This window comes from Episyrphus balteatus, chromosome 3, assembly GCF_945859705.1.
Source record: "Episyrphus balteatus chromosome 3, idEpiBalt1.1, whole genome shotgun sequence".
In the NCBI taxonomy this organism is placed as follows: domain Eukaryota; kingdom Metazoa; phylum Arthropoda; class Insecta; order Diptera; family Syrphidae; genus Episyrphus; species Episyrphus balteatus.
Window position 1 is genome coordinate 26,333,970 of NC_079136.1, and position 21,179 is coordinate 26,355,148.

The window sequence follows — 21,179 nt, forward strand, 5'->3', positions numbered from 1 at the left end:
CGACATCTCCCTTAGGACCCAAATCTAAATCTTCCGCCTTATGAAAATCGCTTAAAGCTTCTTGGACTATCGACACTCAAGAAACGGAGAGAAGTTTCCAATGTTCTTTTTATATACCAACTTATATCCGGATCAATCAATTCACCTAATATCCTCAGTTTGCTGAACATCAACACTCGCCCAAGACATACCTACTCGCAACCCTTCGTTTTTTTATACGACTTCAGCCATAGTTAACTATGGAATTAATGAGCCTCTTAATATTATGTGCATGGACTTTAATAAATACTATCAAAGCATTGATTTTAATTTATCAAAAAATATTTTAAAGAAAAAACTATTGAATTGTTAATTATAATTTCTTAAATTTTGTAAAATATAATTATTGTCACTATTTTGAACAACTTAGACACTTAGTCTGTAGTTGAATAAATAAATAAATAAATAAATAAATTAACATATCATTAAAAATTATGTAAAATTTCTCGTTTTTGCTTAAAAACAAATTAAAGCATTTAATTTTGCAAACTTTAATAGTTCTTAAACACATAAAATTAAAAAAAAATTCGTTCGCAAATTAAAATTTTTTTTTTCAAAACTATAAAACATTTTTATTTGAAAGCAAAAATGAAAAAGAGATTTTGGGCTTAACAAAAAGATATAGCATGTTGTTGTAGGTATAATCGTTGACTTTTAACAATATTTTTTCCTAATTTAATCATTTTTTTGTAGAATATTGCCCCTCCTGACTAAACGGGGACGAATATAAACCCCCTCCCATACTATCTTTTTCTTGTCCCGAACCAACTTACACGCTTAAGCTTTTCGGCACATCCTCCTGAATTAGCTTGCATAAGAAATGTGTAGTTTTTAGGCATGTGTGGTTTTTAGGCAAAAATTCTGCTTTTTCAAAAATTAAACCACAATCCGGAGGCACCTAGGCTTAAAATAATGAAATGAAATTTTACTTATAAGTTAAACGAACCATTTAGCACCTTTTAATCGCATTTTTAATGCATTTGTTTTCCATTATAAATTAAAAAAAAATAAATATTTATTACAAATACAAAAAATTTGGACTGAAAACAAAATATTTATTGCAACTGAAAAAAATTTGCATTGAAAAAATTGTACTGCAACTGAAAAATGTTTGCATTAAAAGATATATTTATTGCAACTAAAAACATTTTGCATTAAAAAAATGTTGTTGCAAATAAAAAATTTTCTGCATTGAAAAAAAAAACGAATTGCAAAATGTTTGCATTAAATGTTTTTTTTTTTATAACATTCGTCGAATTTCATACAATTTTGATTATTTGACCTCACATTAGGTTCAAAAATAAAAACAAAATTATTTAATGCACAAATTTTTTATTTGCAATAAATTTTTTATTTTTTTAAGGACAAATTTTTTCAATTGCAATTCAAATTTTACCTTCATTGCAAATATTTTTCAGTTGCAATAACATTTTTTTTAATGCAAAACATTTTCAGTTGCAACAAATATTTTTTTTATGCAAATATTTTTTCATTTGCAGTAACTAAATATTTTCTTTTTTTTATGCAATTTTTTTTAGTTGCAATAAATATTTTTTTTTATTAAAAAAATCAAGGGAACCAAGCAATATATGAGAGCAAGTATATGCGACTCAGTTTTTTGCACAAAATTAATAATTGGTGTCGATATATTTGTAAAAGCTTTTGGTTTTCAGGACAACGATCTTTCTTCAAAGTGTTAAAATTTTCGACTTAAGACTTTCGGAATATTGAATTTTCTGAGTTTTGTAGTTATTTTAAAGTTCTTACAAAATCGATTAACACAAATTTTTGCCTCAAAGAAAAAAATTTTTATTTAAAATCAAACATTGCAAAAATTGCATTGCTTTTAATCTATTCAAAATAGATATTGATTGCAATGTCACTTCACTTTCCAATGCAAATTAATTCTAGCTAGGCAATAATGAACGAAATGACCCTTTAATAAGATGCACACAAACAAGTAATCTTCTTATTAAAAATTTAACCTAAATTTTTGACTTCAGTCTATAGAATTTTTAATATATGTATACCAACTCCTACATATTATTATTTTATGTACTAAAACCTACTCATGGGATTAATACTCACTTTCAGTCTTAGGTAGCGTTCGTGTTTGCCCATGGCACCTTGCCTCGTCTGCATCACGTAAATTGTATTGATGTGTGCAAGCACGTTCTCGAACGTAAGTTGCAAGTGCGGTCGAATGGCTTCGAGGACTTCGAGTAGAGAACAACTCTCGGCAGCAACTCTGAAGAGATATATAGAGAATAAGGTTATATATGTGGGAGGTTGGTTGGGGGTAAAATAAAAGATAATAATCATTAGAAACTTGAACGAATTTCACCTCTTATACGATGAATTCCATAGTAGTTATATAGATATATGCAATATTAACTCACCTTGGAATGACCCTTGACACAGATTTGCCAGCTTGAACTATTTTCATTTGCCTATCGAACATCAGATGAAAGGGGAAAACCTTACAAAACGTCGAAGGTGAGATGAGTGGTGCTGCAAGAAATCATATGAAGGACATTCTAGAGAAACCTTTAATATATAGAGGATTCCATACATACGACAAGTCGTATATACACATTATGATTCAATTTTCTAAGTATCTGTTCGTGATTTAGATGCACATGAAGATAGAGAAAAAAAATATACGACAATTATTAATTTTACCTTCACAAAGAAATTCCATGTCATCGGGAGGTTCTTTCTCATCGATGGCTTGAGATTGGGTTGATTTGGAGCCACCAGTTGCTACTTCTCGAATGAGAAATTGAACGTGATCGTATCTTTCGATGTCATCACTTTTATTTTTTAGCAAACGTAAACGGTCCGTTTTGCTTTGCTTTTTGGCTGCATCATCAAGGCTGTCAGCTTTTGTCGATTGCAGGGAATCACTAGATTTTCTATTGCTTAGGACTGGGCATGTTTTTTGTTGGTCTACATGAATGAAAATAAAAAAAATTAAATTTGTAAAAATAATAAAATTATTTCAAAGCGTCACTTAATAAATTTGGAATTTTTTGTACAGTGATTTAGTTTTTTTCTATTAAAATTTGAAAATAAGACAGTTCCAAGCCTCTTTTTTAAGTTAAAATACAAAATTTGCATCAAAATAACTATAAATATGAATGGCCAAGATCTCATTATTTTCTTCGTGTATAAAAATAGGTCTGAAGTAGTGTGAAAATAATAACTGTCAAAGTGTCTATCAGGTTGGTGGCAAAGGGCTTGGGACGGTCACGTTAAATAGCCTGATAACTGTGTGCTTAAAAGAAGTGAAATCTGTATTTAATTAAATGGATTTCTGCATGATTTTTGTTTTGCCAAGAAGACTTTAATTAGCAGACAAATCTTTTTGATTTCTTGAACCTAAACAAAGCACATACGGTGCAAAATGTATGCCAAACTAAATTGAAATCAATGAATCCTTTTAAAATCCTTTTATCTCTAATCGTTTAATTTCAATAAGAAAGCACATAGCACATACAATTAACGAGAAATCATTTCATTCTATATTTTTTTTTAGAAGAAAATTACCTAGTATTAAAGTGAAATTAATTTTGATTGTAACAAAGTTTAAGCAGATTCTATTTATTTCTATTAGAAATCTTATTAATTTAAGGAGATAGGATCTAAGAAGAGCATCATCTTGATAAGTGCATTTTAATCTCTTTTCTGGCTAAAAATACACTTAGTAAAATGAAGAAGACCATGTATCCTGCTGTATATAACGAAATTGTTTGAGCAGCGACATAGACTATGTTTCCTTAATTAAACCCAATCCTGATGGAGGAGAAAGTTTCAAACAAAGATCTCACATAAGTTAGCATCAACAATTGAAAAATGACTTCAACCAAGGGGAAATGGCAAACTTATTTTTAATAAACAGGATTCCAACCGTAGTTTGCAAGGTAAGGGTTTTATTAACACCTTGATAACCATAAGTAAATTTGGTTTGATTTTAGTAAAAACATAATTCAACGTTGCCATCCGTAAATCAATTTCCACCGTGAAAGTTTAAGAAAATTGGATAAGAGTGGAAATAAAAAATGGAACCCAAAGCACAATAATTCCACATTCTTGTTGTGGTTTTGTAAAAGTTAGCTCAAAACAAAGCTTTCAGATTTGAAAAAAATGCGAAATTCAGTTTTTTTTTCGCAGAAATTTGTAGTAACCTAGATGAAAGGCCAAAACCTCCATTTTGCAGCTCGATCAGTTTTCTTGTTATTCAAGATTCCGCTAAAATAAGACTCAACATCATTTTTTATGTTAACCAAAAATATTTTGAATATTTTTAAAAGTGTTGGAGTTACAAATTGGGATTTGCATCAAAACTTTTTTTTGAATGAAAAGTTTCAATTACTGGCCAACGAAAAAAAAAAATTTTTTTTGAAAATCCGGAAGTGCACTTCTAAAATTTGAAATAAAAAACTACTAGATGGAGCTGCAAAATGAATTTTTGCTCAAATAAGCATTTACATAATTAGCTAAAATTTTGGACATCAAAAAAATAATAATTTTTCTAGTTTCGTCTGCTAACTGCAGTCTTATTTCAGTGGAATTTTGAATAGCAAAAAAACTGTTGAAGCTATAAAAGAAAAACTGTTGTGGAATTTAAAAGAAAAAAAATGCCAAATTTGGAGGTCAGCCAAACCTATTGTTTTTAATCATTTCAGATTATGTCCGCTAATGTCAAACTTATTTTGGCGGAAAATTCAATAACTCAAAAACCATGAGAGGTACAAATTTTTGGTTTGCGCAAAAAATTAGCATTTAATAAATAAATATATTTTAGACGATAAAATATGGCTTCTAGAGAAGATAAATAGTTTTGCAGTTAAAATAAAACTATTGGGGATGTAATTTGACATAAAAAGTATCCAAAAACTGCATATTTGACCTGTTAATAGTCAAGTATTTCCAAATAGTTACGTGCCAGTGAAATTTTAAATTGGGAATCAGCAATACAAAAATTTAAAAATTTTGTTTGGTTCAATCTCTATTTTCGTTGGAACTTGAAGCAAAAGAACATAAATAGTAGATATAATTGGAACTTGAAAATGATTCGGCTTTTAAGAAACTGGCTGACGAAACTCTATATTAAATTCATTAGGTATACAAGGCCTTTGTAGTGATTATGCCATCGGGGAAGAACAAAAAAAAAAACGTCGGAAATGCATTCTGTATCAGCGAATTTGTTTTGTCATGTTCTTTTAGAAAACCACTTTTCGAATGTAAAAAAAAATTTGTCTCATTAAAAAAATTAACGTCGTCAAGGTCATAACACTTTTAAGTACCAGCTCAATTCAACTTTTTTTACTGAACGAAATTGATTTTTCGACCAAAAATGAGTGACTATTTTACCTATAGAACAACAAAGCAAAATTACTGGTAATTGAGGATAGCATGCAATTCTCAGACAGAATGTAGACCACAACAGAAATTCAATAGAAAATTCTGATTGACTGCATTAAATAAAGAGATATCAGAGGATATGACCCACCTTCAATAAATTCTGGACAAAGGAACCTATTGTGCAACCCAGCCAAAGTATACATTGGGAAAGCATATTTCAAAAGTTGTGAATTCGCCATAACATCTATTTTGTCATATCTGGGGATGGATACCATCATTAAAAAAGGAAAGGAAATTTATTTTATGAATTTAAACCACACACAGAACAACATAGTGAACATCAATTATTTCACACTTGACTAGAAATGGCAATCAAATAATGAGATAGAAAAACCTCAATCCTCATCTATTACCGAGACATTCCATCTCCCAGATCCTTCTTTACCTATCTTTTCTCGTACAATACACTTGACCACAATAAATTCAAGTTGATTCCAAACACAAACTATCAAGTCTACAATCTCTCAGAGGATCTAACACAAGATTTCAATTCATTTATCTTGCTTCCGATTACACCACATATCGATGAAGGGGCTCAAATAAATTAAAACAATGCAAACACACATTCTCCTGAACGCACAGAAATACTACATACATACATACACACCTTGATTTGTACAAATTGAATTAAGATTGCAGCTACTAGCTGCACTATCGTCGGAGCTAGTGTTGTAGGCGGAGGACGACGACAAAGGACATGATGCACCATTTGACATGATTTCATGATTCGATTTATTCCTAGTTCCAGTCAACGTCGACGATTGCTGCTGCTGATACTGAGGGTATTGATTATGCCTGGCCACATCCGCCTCATCTGATGGCTCTCTGCTGCAGATATTTTGGTTCTGGTGATGGTCATTTGAGCACACTGAGGGCCCAGGAGTTAACGGGGGAGTAGGTGGACTTGTTCGTTCGTTGACGTTGCTCAGGTCTGTTTGCTCTAACTGGGCAGGAGTTGTGTTTAATTTTTCTTCATCCTCATCGATTGGATCACCCTTCCGCTTGACAATTTCAATTTCAACCTCAACACCATGGAGTTTCGATGCAACTGCCTGCAAGGAGTAAACAAAACAGGATATTGTTATTATTAAAAGAAAACGCATAAAGTCCTGTCAATAGAAATACGAACCTTTACGATTCCAATAACAATGTGTTCTAAACCAGGTCGTTCCGAATAATAATGAAGTCGAAGAGTTCCATCTTTTTCCGTACACCGGAAAGAGGGCGCTCGCATACCTGGATAAAGTGTTCCCAAGTGATCATGTAAGGCATCCAAATTCTATAAATTAGAAAATAAATGGTCATCAATTTATTTGTACTTGAAAGGCAGAAAAAAGAAAAAAATAACTCACTTGTAAAAAATCTCTTGGCGTAGCTCCCAGAACCTGAAGGATCTTATCATATCCTGAATCTTGGCAAAATTCAAAAAAGGTCTTGCCAAATAGCTCGAGAATATCATCGGCTGGTATATCTGTAACGGAAATGGTTGTCGTGTTATATTCTAGAGAAATGACATTTGCATAGTTTTATGTAGTTGACATCCTTTTTTTTGTTTGGGTAATGTCCTTTGCTATTCTTTGTTATAGTAAAATGGTAGTCTTTGACTTTGACTCCTACACGATATAATGGGATTTTGCCCATTCGTGTGGAGCATATAGAAAAAAAAAGAAAATCTAGGTACTATGTAAGTTATATCCTCCAATGAATTGCCATTTGAATTTTTAAGTGGCCTTTAGGGCCAACACAAATAATATCGTCAGAGAAACAAGGAGAGAGAATTTATTTATGACAAAGATTATGGCTATGAGAATTTTTGAGTTGGAAAGAGATTGTAATTTGCATTTAGTCGAGTTGAATTGTTGGATATAAGATATTGTTTTTTTTTTTGTAATGAATAATGAAGGACATTTTTCTATCCGTTTGACAGTTGGGCATCTTTATTTTGAAACCCTTGCGGATTAAGGGATTAAGGAATATCTACAAATAAGAAAAGCTTTTATTTTCAAGGATTTCGTGTCAAATTAATAATAAGTATGTACATTAGGGCGTTGGTTGTTTTTGAATCAAGTTCCTAAGTGGAAAAAACTGTTTCTAAATAATAAAACAAAATCCCCTAATTTTTTCAGATTTTTATTTTGACGCTAGATGGCGCCCCAAGAGTGTTAAAGTTTTTTCTAATTTGAAATATAGGTATATGTTGACTTATTAGGCCATTTTTTTTTAGATATAGCCTAAATGTGAAAAAATTTGATGAGGTTCTATTCTATATTGAACACCCTTTTCAAAAAGGTATAAACCATTTTTCTAGGACTAGGGGCTTAGTCAGGACATGTATGTTTTTTCGGATTCATTAAACCAAGCATGTTTTATTAAAAATTTGGGAATTCTTTTTTTTTATTATTAAGAAACAGTTTTTCCACTTAAGAACCTTGATTTTCGAAAAAAAACCTAAAAAATGAACGCCCTAATGTACATACATATTATATTGAACCAATTTTTAAAATAAGCTTAAACAAAACTTGAATGTGCAATTTCGAAGAGCACATATCTCCGCATATTAGAAATGCACAATTTTTGTGTTGGCTTCAAAAATCTCCTTTTTTTCCAATGCTCCATGGATCAAAAACGAACTTTTTTGTAAGATATATTATTTTATTGACCTTTTAATGTTACAACTAAAAATAAATCAGAAAAGTCAATCAATCAATTTTTGTCACAAAAAATCAACAAATAAAAAAACTTGGCAAAAAGTTCGCTTATTTTTTGTTTCGATGACAATTTGAAAAAAATTGAATAATTTTACGTTTTTTTTTTTTTAAACCTTTCACCTAAATTTTATTTTTATTCTTGCTTACCAAATGCAACGTTTTTACCAAATTTCATTAGGGTGGCCCATCATTTTTGTTTTCACTCAAAAAAACACCCTTTCAACCATGATATTCTTATAGACACTTTAGATTCGTGTTTCTAATCTCAAAATTAACATAATTGCTGAATTTCAGTAGGGTACCACTATTTTTACTTTCTTTTTTCAATAACCACATTTTCTCTACACCTAAAAAAAACACCCTTTCATATGAAAAAAATGTATAGACTTACTTTATTCGTAATTCCCATGTTAAAGACAACATTTTTATTATATTTCTTAAGCGAACTTCTTGATTTTATCGGGCCTACCGCGGATTTTCCTAATTTCCAAAAAAAAAACACCCTTTCACCTAAAACATCTGTATAGACTGCTCATATTCTTGGTTTATAAATAAATATTATATATTTATTATAAATAAAACATTTCTATCAATTTCCATTGGGGTACCATTTTTGCCCCAGTTTTTGTGGTTTTTAATAATAAATTTCATCATTTCTTAAAAAAAAAAACACCCTTTCACTCAATATACTTTGGTAAACTCTTTAGATTCTTAGCTCTTATAACAAGGGAAACTTATTCACCTTCCCTCAATCATAGCTCAACCTTTAAAAAAAAAAACACCCTTTCCCCAGAAAGGAATTTTACGGATCCTTTTATACGTCCTTGTTGTTAATCGGCAATAACTTTTTTTTAGAGCAATCGTTTTTACTTCATTTTTATTTCATTAAATTCAGCATACAAAATACCTTTAGACATGTGTCATTTGATTTATTTTCCAAAGATTCATGAGAGTATAGAATTTTTTTAAATTCCTATTTTACCTGTAGGTACTGGTACATACAGAAAACTTTTACATAAAAAGCAAGTTCGTGAAACTCACTTACTAACCTCTTAGGCGAATCCTTTCTTAAAGAATAGCCACATTTATAAAGTTAGGGGTACTTAAAGTCTTAAGAGGGTACGTTACTATTGTTGTTTTCGATTTTGTGTTTATTTTAAGTCATATTTTTTTAATTGATCATTGCATTTTACCTCTCTTCAAAAACTCGGTTAAAATATTTTTTAATATTTTTTCTAATTTTACATTTTTTTGACAATTTTCTTTTATTTAATTTGTAAGTCTTAATTTTAAACGGTTGCCCGCGCAAAAATAAAATTCACAATTGTTCAAGTTTTCAGAACCAAAATAAAAAAAAAAAATAGAAGGCAGAAAATTAAGTCTTTTATTTTAAAATTTTTATTTTTTTTTCACAACTTTTTTACTTAAATATTAAATTTTGAATAAAATCGGTTTTTACTTTGATATTAACAAAATTTGATATTAACTTAAAAAAAATGTCAATTTTAGCAAAAAAAAAAAAGGCAACGCCATATTTCCGTTCTCCGAATTTTTTGAGAAAAACTAAAAAGGCAGTTTTGTTACAAATTGTTAGATCCGTTTTAGAGAAACTTACAATACCTCGAAAACTTTGTATGATAGATACATATATGCATATTACATACCGTCTCGTATCTGAATGAACCACATATCTACATAGCAAATTTTGTTCAGTTCTTAAAATAAATATACATTTTTCTCAAAGTTAAAAATATGAATTGAACAAAGGGAAATCAAGTTATATTTATGACATATTGATTTAGTTGTTTCTACACTTAAACCTTTGTATCTGTTCTTTCTGTAAGTTTTAGAGCAATGTTTGGCAGAAAATTAAATCTTTTAAAAAAATGTACTTACGAGGCTCAAGCAGAAACGGGACGTTTTTTTAAAACGGGTCTTCTTATCTACACAAAAGTCGACCGACGCGACGCACAGTGGGGCAAAAGTAGTGGTTTTGTGCGATAAATTATTTTGAAGAGTCTAAAGTTACTTTTTGTGTTTAATAGTTATGTAAAATAGTAAAAATGAGCTTAAATTTAATTTTTACTAAGAAAAGACAAAGTTGCTTAAACATAAACTTGCGTGTTTACACAGGAAAAAAAGGCACGATTACGATAACTTAGGGGAAAAGAATTGATAACAGTATTTTGTAGAAGAGTTCAATACAATTATATTTTATTATGGGAGGGGGTCTATCTCCCCCCGTTTAGGTGGGAGGGGCAATTTTCTAAAATATGACGAAAAATAAAAAAAAAATATTAAAAAACAACGGCAACACTTACAGGTATAAATGATACCTTTTTCAAAAGCAGAAACTGTACGCTTAATTTGAGTTTTAAAATCAAGTTATTTCAATCAATTGTTTTTGAAATAATCGATTTCAAAGTCAAAATTTGTGAAAAAAAATTTGAAAAAACAAATTGAATACTATTTTAATCAAGACTGTGACTTTAAATATGAAATTAATCGATGAAATAAACTGCCTTATTTAATTTTGTATCAAATACTGAAAACCATTTGCTTCAATGCCTTCTAGTTTCCGAGAAAATTGAAAATAAGAGAGTTACCTTTGTATCAGATTTTAATTTTCTTGGCTATTTTCGCTAATATTAACACCTTTTTAACTTAACTCCCTTTTTGGCACCCTCTTTGTCCCGCATGCTATCCCCTTGCAACCCCCCTGCTTGGGCACAATAAAAGAAGAGTCATAGAAGCATATGGTTTTCAGAATTTGATAAGAAATTAACTGAGGCAGTTTATTTCATCGATTAATTTCATATTTAAATTCACAGTCTTGGTAAAAATAGCATTGAATGTGTTTTTTTTTTTTATTTTTTTTCCCAAATTTTTACTTTATAGTTGATTATTTAGAGAACAATTAATTTAAATAATTTGATTTAAAAATTAGAATTAAGTGTATAATTCTGGCTTTTGAAAAAGGTATCGTTCATAACTGTAAGTGTTGCCGTTGTTTTTTAATAATTTTTTTATTTTTTGTCATATTTTAGAAAATTGTCCCTCCCGCCTAAACGGCGGGAGATAGACCCCCCTTCCATAGTAAAAAATGATTGTTTTGAACTCTTCTACAAAATACCTTTAGCGCACTGATCTCTATGGAGCTGCCCCAGTGTGCGACGCAGCGTACGGAATGACGAAAGCAACTTTTTTGTCTTCTCCATCATCGTAATGTTCGTTTTTTTTTAAAACCACGAAATAAAAGTTTCGGAGATAAAATAAAAAAAAAATAGTTTTTAATTTGATTATTTTTCTTCCGATAACTTAACCCATAGCAAGGAAAATCAACTTAACCTACTCCTACATTATGCAGGGGTGTTTTTTGCTTTGATATTTTTTTTATGTTTTCATTATTTTAAATTGAAAAAAGGCTAAAGTCGAACTTGGGCAACATTATATTCATTAAAATTGAAAAATAGGTAAACTTGATTTTTTTGGGAATTCTCCTCATAAAGTTCATGAATTATTATCAAATGTTGTGCCAAGAAAAGTAAATTATTTTCTTTCTTTTCTAATGTCTTACTTTTGTTATTTTCTTTTTGTTTTTCTTTTCCTTTTTATGATGAACAAAAGTCTTTTATCTTTCATGAAAATACTCATAATTTGACTAAGCTAAGCAAATATTTACAAACAAGAGGTAGGTACTCGTAGGTAGTTCCACGAAATATTCAATAAATTGAATAAATCAGTTCAAACAATAAAAACATATAAAAACAAATTTCCAAATTCCTAGAAGTTTGTATATGAGAAAAATCTTTCAACGATTTAGCTGATTCTCTGAATCCTTGAATACCTTATTCGGTTATTTTATATTTATTAACTTTTTGTTATTTTGCTGGGTTTTTCACAAATTTCCTTTTTTTGTTTTATAAATGGTGGCACGTTTTTGTTTGTAAGAGCTCATCTGTTAGGCTGACATATAATTGAATTACAAGACTGAAAGTATAGTCTTTTTTCATTTAAAGTCAAGGATCATTCTCTGTAGTGAAATGTTTTTTTTTTTTTTCAAATCTATTCAATTAACTTAAAAAAATTGAGAAACTTAAAACCAGAAGCAATACAACTCCAAAGCACGAAGCCAAATTAAATGAAATAAAAAACCAAATACAATTTATTTTATCATTCTCATCTGTCAACAAAAATGTTTCCGCTACTCGTCGTCATCGTATTAAATTTCTCAGGAAAACACACAAAAAAAAAGTCTAAAGTTTCTTAAATCTAATATTAATTGAATAATTTTCGTGGAAAATTCGCCTTCCACTTCGACTCTATATATTCTCAGACAAAAGCTATAAAATTGAAACTTTTCTAACTGCACATCGCACCCAACTTAAAAGTCTAAGTCAACTATAAAATAGTTAAATTTTTAGTAGCAAAATGGATAATTGAAGAGGAAACTTCTTCCTGCTCTTGTTCACCACCACTTTCAATGTGTTTGAAAAAGTTTTCTTCTAAATTCAATTCATACCCAGAAAAGACAGTCTTTTTTTGGGGAAGAAAACTGAGCTGATGTGTCACTATTACTTGTTTTTTTTTTTTTTTTTTGTAACAATAAGAAGACGAACAGTACTTACTTAGAATTTCTACAGCAGCTCCAATTATATTATAGGTTATTTCATCGTCATAAATTTGTCGGACCAAAAATTGACCTTCCATGCTCACCATGGCTTTGTTCCTGTAAAAGAGACAAGAAAAGAAAACAAATGAATTTGAGTTGGTATTTTGTTTTGTCTAAAAAATTATATCAGATTTCGTATTAAATTAGGTAAACAAGATACAAAGGCAGGAGAAAATTTCATGTCCATTGATAGTTTGGGAAGTAGAGTTTCATATGTTTTGAATTCTAATATAATACCAGGTTGTGTTCGAAGTTGCTAAGGTTGTTTTGTTTCAATTTCAATTTTTTGTTTTTACCATTTAATTAATAACACGTTGGAAATGTTTTGGAATACTCGTAGTGGTATCTCAAGTTTCTACCAAAGGTTAACTTTCCAAAAAATTCCATTCTTCTAAAAATTTTTGTCGAATGACGTCAATATCATTCCTAATCAAAATTCAGGGGTGAAATCGAACTTTTGCTTATATCACTCTTCAGAATTTTTCTTCATAACTTCAAAACTGCTTATTATAATTTGAAGAATTAGGTACATACATGTCTGAAGAAGCGTCTTACAAGTGAGCAAATTATAAAGTATGTTACGAACGATTAGTTCTTGTATTCAGCGGGAGTGATATTATAATTTTCTAACGTCCCTTACTTAGGCGGACACTTTGTGGCGGAATCAAAAAAAAATTAATTTCATTAATTGTAGCTAACTAAATGCTAATTTTTTGCGTAAATCAAAAAATTTGTAGCTCGCATAGTTTTTGAATTATTGAATTGTCCGATAAAATAAGTAGCTTTTTAAATGCTTTTCAATTCCATAAACTTGGTTTTTGTAGCCTCAACAGTTTCTTTGATATTTGAAATTATACTAAAAAAGACTAAAGTTAGCGGATGAAAGTAGGAAAATTAATATTTTTTGATGCCCAAAATTGTAGCTAATTAAATGCTAATTTGTTGCTCAAAAATTAATTTTGTAGCTAAAAACAGTCATTTTTTATCAAAATTTTCAAAAAAGTTGAATTTTTTTAATTTTTTACTATCTAGAAATTGTAACTTTGTAAAATAAAATTTGTTGCGCAAAAATTAGCATTAAATTTAGTGATGTGAAGTGAATGTGATCACTAATTTCATAAGCTTTTTGATTCTGTAATATTCTAATAAATCACAAATATGGGATCTGAATGAATGCAACTACTTGAAAAGCTTTTTTAAAACTCACCTTTTGATTTGATAACAAATGCAAAAGGCCAAGGAAACACTATTAGACCGAGAGCCAGCGACCTAAAGTTTGCAGGTAATTGCTTAGTATTCACCCCTATGAAATATGTTTAAGGACATCCCCAGGCATGTTACTGCAAAAGAAAAAATCTCGTGAGACGTGGCAAAAACAGTCTGCCAAGCACTTGAATGTGAAAAAAATTTTAAATTAAGAACTCGACCTTAAATCAAAAAAAAAATATTTAAAGAGAACGGCAACACTTACAAAACTAAACGATACCTTTTTTTAAAGGTAAAAAGGTATACTACTTTTTGGTTTTTATATAAATGTTTTTTGATGAATAGTTTTTGAAACAAAAAATTTCAAACTCAAAATTTTGAAAAAAAATTCAAAAAAAGTTCAAACAGTTTTTTTTTTCATAAAATTTACCCAATCAAGTATTATTTTTTTTTTGTTTTAATTTCTCTTATATATTTTGAGTCAAACACCGAAAACTAGAAGTCAAAATCTCTTTTACTTTTCGAGAAAACTGAAAATTACCAAACCTTCTATTTTTTCACCAACGCCAAAATTACGGCTATTAATTATGTCTTTCAGAAAGGAAGTAAGATGTTCACGGGTTTTATTGCAGGAATCGTTCAATGGGTTATAAAAAAGATAAAACCGCGGAGTGCTATTAAATGAGAGGGTGGGAACTGGAGATAGGGGTGCAAAAGCCCCCTTTTTGGTTTTTTCAATATATCTCGTAAACAAAGCATAATTTTGAGATATTGTTCTTAACAAATTTTGTAGAGAATTAAATTTCCTATAATAATAATGTTTTTTAAAAATTTATAAAAAAATTTCCTTACCAAAACAGTCAAAACAAACAAAAAAAAAAATTTTTTTAAATTAATTTTTTTTAGTTTTTTTACTTTTTTGGTTGTGTATTAAGTCATATGAAATATGTTTAAGGACATCCCCAGGCATGTAACTGCAAAAAAAAAGTCTAGTCAGCCGTGGCAAAAACGGTCTGCCAAGCACTTGAATGTGAAAAAAATTTTAAATTAAGAACTCTACCTTAAATCAAAAAAAAAAATATTTAAAGAGAACGGCAACACTTTCAAAACTAAACGATACCTTTTTTTAAAGGAAAAAGGTATACCACTTTCTGGTTTTTATATAAATGTTTTTTGATGAATAGTTTTTGAAACAAAAAATTTCAAACACAAAATTTTGAAAAAAAATTCAAAAACAGTTCAAACAGTTTTTATTCCAAAAAATCTACCCAATTAAGTACTAACTTTTTTTCCAATTCTTATTTCACTTATATATTTTGAGTCAAACACCGAAAACTAGAAGTCAAAATCTCTTTTACTTTTTGAAAAAAAAAACTAAAAATATCGAAAACTGTGTTTTTTTGTTCGGGATCAGTATTCTCAGGGATTTTTTCTGAATTGTTTTTTGACTTTTGGCTTTTTTTAGCACAGGCCATTCCATTTAAAGGGAAAGAAAGTCTTAAGTACACTTGTCATTCCACAATGTAAATATTTTGTACCCTAATCCAGTTAAAGTCTTCATATTTATTATTGGCATGTATCAATAGCGTTACAAAACTTACCTTAATCAATATCTAATCCCTCTAACGTTATGGAAATGCCAAAATTTTTAACAAGCTCCTGGATATTCATATAAAAATTGCAATATATCGAGAACAAGGTACATATTGAAAAATTCATCAAATACAATAAAATATTTTATTAAAAAGGACAAGTTTTATGCAATTAAAAGAAGGCAGAAACAAAAAACAAAACAAATGCAAGTAGCTATGTATGTTTATAAAAGTATTAAAAAAGATGATTTATTCTATATCTGATGCAAAGTCATCATTTATTGAATCATCCGTACCATATTCATCTGAAACAAGGAAAACCAAAGAAAATATATAGTAAGAAAATTTTAAAGTACCTAAAAAAAACTTTAAATAAATTATGTTGTAAACTTGTAGATTATAATGTACCTGTATCAGTGGTTTTCGGTGTTTGACTCAAAATATATAAGAGAAATTAAAACAAAAAAAAAATAATACTTGATTGGGTAAATTTTATGAAAAAAAAAACTGTTTGAACTTTTTTTGAATTTTTTTTCAAAATTTTGAGTTTGAAATTTTTTGTTTCAAAAACTATTCATCAAAAAACATTTATATAAAAACCAAAAAGTAGTATACCTTTTTACCTTTAAAAAAAGGTATCGTTTAGTTTTGTAAGTGTTGCCGTTCTCTTTAAATATTTTTTTTTTGATTTAAGGTCGAGTTCTTAATTTAAAATTTTTTTCACATTCAAGTGCTTGGCAGACTGTTTTTGCCACGTCTCACGAGATTTTTTCTTTTGCAGTAACATGCCTGGGGATGTCCTTAAACATATTTCATAGGGGTGAATACTAAGCAATTACCTGCAAACTTTAGGTCGCTGGCTCTTAGACTATATATTGAGGCATGAAAAATTTTTGGTAAAGCATCATCAGTAGTGGATTCTTCAAATACCAACCTCAGGGAATAAAGCACAAAATAAAGAAATAAAATGAATTACTGATTCGCATTTACTTGCTCCTCTGCTCCTATAATTCAAAGTACATTAATAAACGATTAGTTAAATAGTGTTATTAGCGGATATTAGAAAAAAATTATAAACAAATTTAGGTATGTTAAAATTTTTTTTTTTTATTTTGTTAATTTGTTTTTTTTTTTTTGTTTTTTTTATTTTAATAAACAAATGCATGATGAGAAATATCTATTTGTAAGGTTTAAATAAGATTGGTTCAGACTTCAACGAAATAAACGTAAATAACAAATAGCCCAGTTTTCGCAATAAACGGTAACACCATATTTCGACTACACGATTTTTATTGAAAAAAAAAACTAAAAATGTAGATTTGTTATACGTAATCCTTTTTATAAAAACAAAACCCACTGCTTTTGCTAGAAATGGATGAAAATGAAATGGGACCACACTGGAGGCACAATACAAAAAGAATTATCAAAATTGGTTCACCCAGTCCAAAGTTATAAAACAAAATACAGACGAATTGATAACCTCCTCTTTTTTACCGACTTCCAAAAAGGAGGAGGTATTCATTTCGTCGGTTTTTTTTTATGTTTGTTACCTCATAACTTTGGACTGAGTGAACCAATTTTGAAAATTCTTTTTGTATCGGTGCTGGTGCCTGCAGTGTGGTCAATTTCGTTTAGTTCAGCCTATAGAAACTATGAGAAAAACCATAAATCCCAGTTTTGAACCATAGAAGTCGATTTTGTTTTTTTTTTTTTTTATAAAAATGATTATTATTGAAACTTTTATGGGAGCTACAAGTTCTAGGTGAGATATTAAAAAAACAACAAAAAATAAAACAACCTTGGAAATTACGAAAAAATCATCTGTACCAAAATAAAATTTAAAAAACTTTGTTCTTTGGTGTGGTTGTTTCATATAAGTTGATTTGGACAACGATGGCTTGTCACTTCTTGTAGACGTTGGATGTCATGGCTGTCATGGTATGGCGATTTGCTGTTACATTCGTTAATCGATTTCCCTACTTCAAGTACCTTGAAAAAGTAAGCTAAAGTAGTTTCAAAGGTGTTTTATATTTAAGATACCTGCATGTATATCTCGTGTAAATAATGGGAATAAAATTTGACGCACTACCTTGTGACACCCCAGTCACTTTAGTTCTTAAAAATCTGAATACTCGTTTTCGTTTCTAACGCGGTACTCAATCAAAAACTTGAAATAGGGGAAGTGGGGGCAAGATCGCCTATGGGGGCAAGATGGTTTTCGTACAACACTTGAAATATAAGATAAGTGCCCTTTGGTACGATCGATCACGTCTGTAAGTTTTAGCAATTTCTGTTAAGTCCCCGTAGAGTTACGGTAAATTTTGTGATTTTTCATCAAATTGTTATCGTTCATGTGAAAAGTCAGTTGTATTTTTGACACTGAAATAATTAAAATTTTTAACTTTTCCTTTTTGTATAATAGAAAGTAAATATTTAAAAGTATTTTCTGCGAAAGAAGGAATCATAAAGATAAATAAAAAATAAAATAATACAGAACATCAAATATGATATGACTGGGACAAGACCGCCCATGGGCGAAATTGAAAGCTCTGGTAGCTTAAACAAAGTGAAAAAAGAAGTTCACCGTTAAATCTTCCAAAAAGCTAAGCGACAGGCGTCAAACAATACTGCGTTTAAAAAAATAGAAACGGTCTTTCTACCAACAAAATTTGATAGGGCAAGACGGTTTTTTGTTTAATGTTTTTTCAAAACGTATTATCTTTTGTTCAGTATTTTTTATTTTTTACTTGCGATATAGGTACTATAGGGCAAGTTTAGGATTCGTAAAAAAAATCGAACTCGAGATAACAATTTTACATGACATTACGATGATGGAGAATGTGAAAAAAGTGGGTCCGGCAATTCTGTCTGTCTGTCTGTCTGTCTGTCTGTCTGTCTGTGTGTCTGTCTCTATCTGGAGCTGCAGCCTAAACGAGTGAAGTGATTTTCTTCAAACTTGGTAGTTAGCAGTTTTTGGTGATTCCCTAGAGGGGAAATTGAAATTTTTTTTTTATGACCAAAACTAACGGTACCTGCCATATAACGGAAATAGAAAAGGTAATTTTTTTCAAAAACGGCTCTAACGATTTTGATTAAAATTTTTGTGTGTAGTATTACACATAAGGGCCAACTTTTTAAATAAAAAAAAATATTTTTTGTACCGTTATTAACGGTACCTGTCATAGAACGTTTTTTTTCGTTTCTGAATATCTCGTACAAAATTAACCCGATTTAAATGAAAATTTTTATACAAAAGTGTGTAAGTAAAGATAATATTAAAATTTTAGAAAATTTTCAAAAAACGCATTTTTGGTTTTTTAAAAAATATTTCAAAATTTTTTTTTGAAAAATCAATTTTTTGAAAACGGATCAATGAAAAATTTTGAAATTTAGTTTTTATATGTAAATTAATTATTTCTTCAAAATGGCATACCAACTTTTTTTTTGAAAAATGTTAAAAAAATTTTATATATAAAAAATTATTTTTTTAAAAAACGGCTCCTACAATTTTCAAATTTTTTTTTCTAAAAATACCTTTTTATACGAGAAATAAAATGACATATTTGTTTTTTTTTTAAGATATTTTAAAACGGTGTTTTATTAATTATAAAAACAGATTTAATTTTTTTATACTACTTATGAAATTTCTTCAAAATATCAAATTTTAAATTTCTTGAATAAAAAGCTTTAACATTATAGTTACTTTAAGCATAAGAGCAAGTACGTGCGACCCCAGTCGTGCAATTTATTTTTATAATAATGAGAGTTTAGCAAAAAACATTAAACTTCATGAATAAAAACTTTATTCTATTTAAAAGATGTTTTTTATTGGTTTTCAAGTGGGTTGTCTTGCCCCAACTTCCCCTACATCTCAAAAGGTATTCTCTTCAAGAATTTTTTTTATGACGTTCGGTAATTGATAAACCGTTGAGTGCTTGCTTCTAAAAGTGAACAACTATATGGGTTGCAGAGTATTTAACTAAAATTTAATAAAGAGATTGAATTATTGGTCATCATGACGAGTATATCTTAGTTTAAAAGATAGATTTTCCTAATACTCCTAATAAACACTCGATAACTCAATTCAGTCAAGATAAATTTTACTTCTTCCCCTACAACATTACTCCTTTGACTATAAGCCATTGTTTTTTCAGTCTTCCTCAAATATAATAATAGGTGTGGTGAAAAGGATACAGTTTTTTTTTTCATAAAAGGAGAACAAACCTCATTTACACCGGCTCGAATTCGCTTATCTCCAAAATTTACACGACCAACACAAAATACTGTAGGAAGGTATCTTGTCTATATCTACAACACAAAAACCGACAAAAATCGGTAATTTAACACATGGAGTTTGTTTCCAGATCCTTTGAATATAATATGTTTCGCTACCGCCACACATACCTAAATAGTACATAAATGCTGTTAGAATGGCGTGATTCGACGGAAGCAATAATAAATTTGATTTAAGGGTGTGGGATTGTTTTTTGCCGCCTGGCAAAGAAAGAGGCAAACATTTTACTGACGCGAAAGAATTAAAGACGAAAATTTATTGTAATTACATTTTGTGTCCTAGAAGTTTGCGGTGTTTGTGTGCAAAAGTGAAAAAGGATGTAAAGTGTTTTTTGTTTAAGATTAAAGCAACATACGGCTGTAAAGCACAGCACATTGATGGCAAGAAGGGTGTTGGAAAGAATTCATTTTGATAGAAATATGTGTGATTTAAAAAAAGAAAGTTGAGAAAACAGAAGTGTGTTTTGTATTTTGAATATGGGTGTCTGTAGAATGAGAGTCTTTCGAAAAGTATCATTAATATCTAACACTTGTATATATACATTTTTGGCATTTATTTCAATTATTTCATGCTTAAAACATATTAATTTGTGACGGTACATTGTATTTGCTTTACTTATAGCTAATAAAAAACCCCTTAATGAAATAAGAACTTTTTAAGTACACAAAGGAGCTGAAAACAGCATAGGGGTAGATTCTTTGGCTCATATCAAATAAATCATTGCTTTAATAGCACTTCAAATAGGTATGTGACCTAAATTTGCTTGACAACTCCCAATAAGTATAGTAATAACGCAGGAGACTTTTAAGTTAATAAGAAATGCTTGGAGTTGAAAAAATTATGAAAATACCATCGGCGTTGTTGATAATAAAAATAAATAAAATTTCTTTAAATATATTAATCTACGATAGCCTGAACAAGGGGAAGAGTTGTTTCTGAACTTCTGATAAAATTATTCAAAAACTGCACCTTAAGTTTAAAATTATGGGAAGATTTAGAGTAAATTCAATTAGTGATAAGTTTAACGAATTAACACCTACCTAACTATATTACTACTGTACCAACAAACTTTTTCTTTCTGTAATAGTGAAAAGAAAACAAAAAACGAAATTGTATTTTGTGTAAATAAAGTATTTGGATCTAAATAAAGTTTTAAAAAATCAACAAAAGTAACAATTTATGATGTATATTAAAAAATATAGGTACCAAAATTTTTCTTTACTATAATGTACAGTGGCTTG

The 21,179-nt window shown here is 29.3% G+C and overlaps 1 protein-coding gene across 2 annotated transcripts in view; it reads right to left on the bottom strand.

Moving 5' to 3' along the window:
* The window catches only part of LOC129916163 (guanylate cyclase soluble subunit beta-1), a 156,219-nt gene that overhangs the window by 64,761 nt on the left and 70,279 nt on the right, over nucleotides 1–21,179 (bottom strand). For both annotated transcript variants that reach the window (XM_055995969.1, XM_055995971.1), the window contains exons 3-9: nucleotides 12,803–12,903; nucleotides 6,819–6,937; nucleotides 6,596–6,745; nucleotides 6,074–6,518; nucleotides 2,722–2,988; nucleotides 2,439–2,550; nucleotides 2,128–2,287 (exon numbers count right to left, since the gene is read on the bottom strand). In XM_055995969.1, coding sequence (XP_055851944.1) covers nucleotides 2,128–2,287; nucleotides 2,439–2,550; nucleotides 2,722–2,988; nucleotides 6,074–6,518; nucleotides 6,596–6,745; nucleotides 6,819–6,937; nucleotides 12,803–12,903 — 1,354 coding nt within the window. The remainder of the gene's footprint in view (nucleotides 1–2,127; nucleotides 2,288–2,438; nucleotides 2,551–2,721; nucleotides 2,989–6,073; nucleotides 6,519–6,595; nucleotides 6,746–6,818; nucleotides 6,938–12,802; nucleotides 12,904–21,179) is intronic.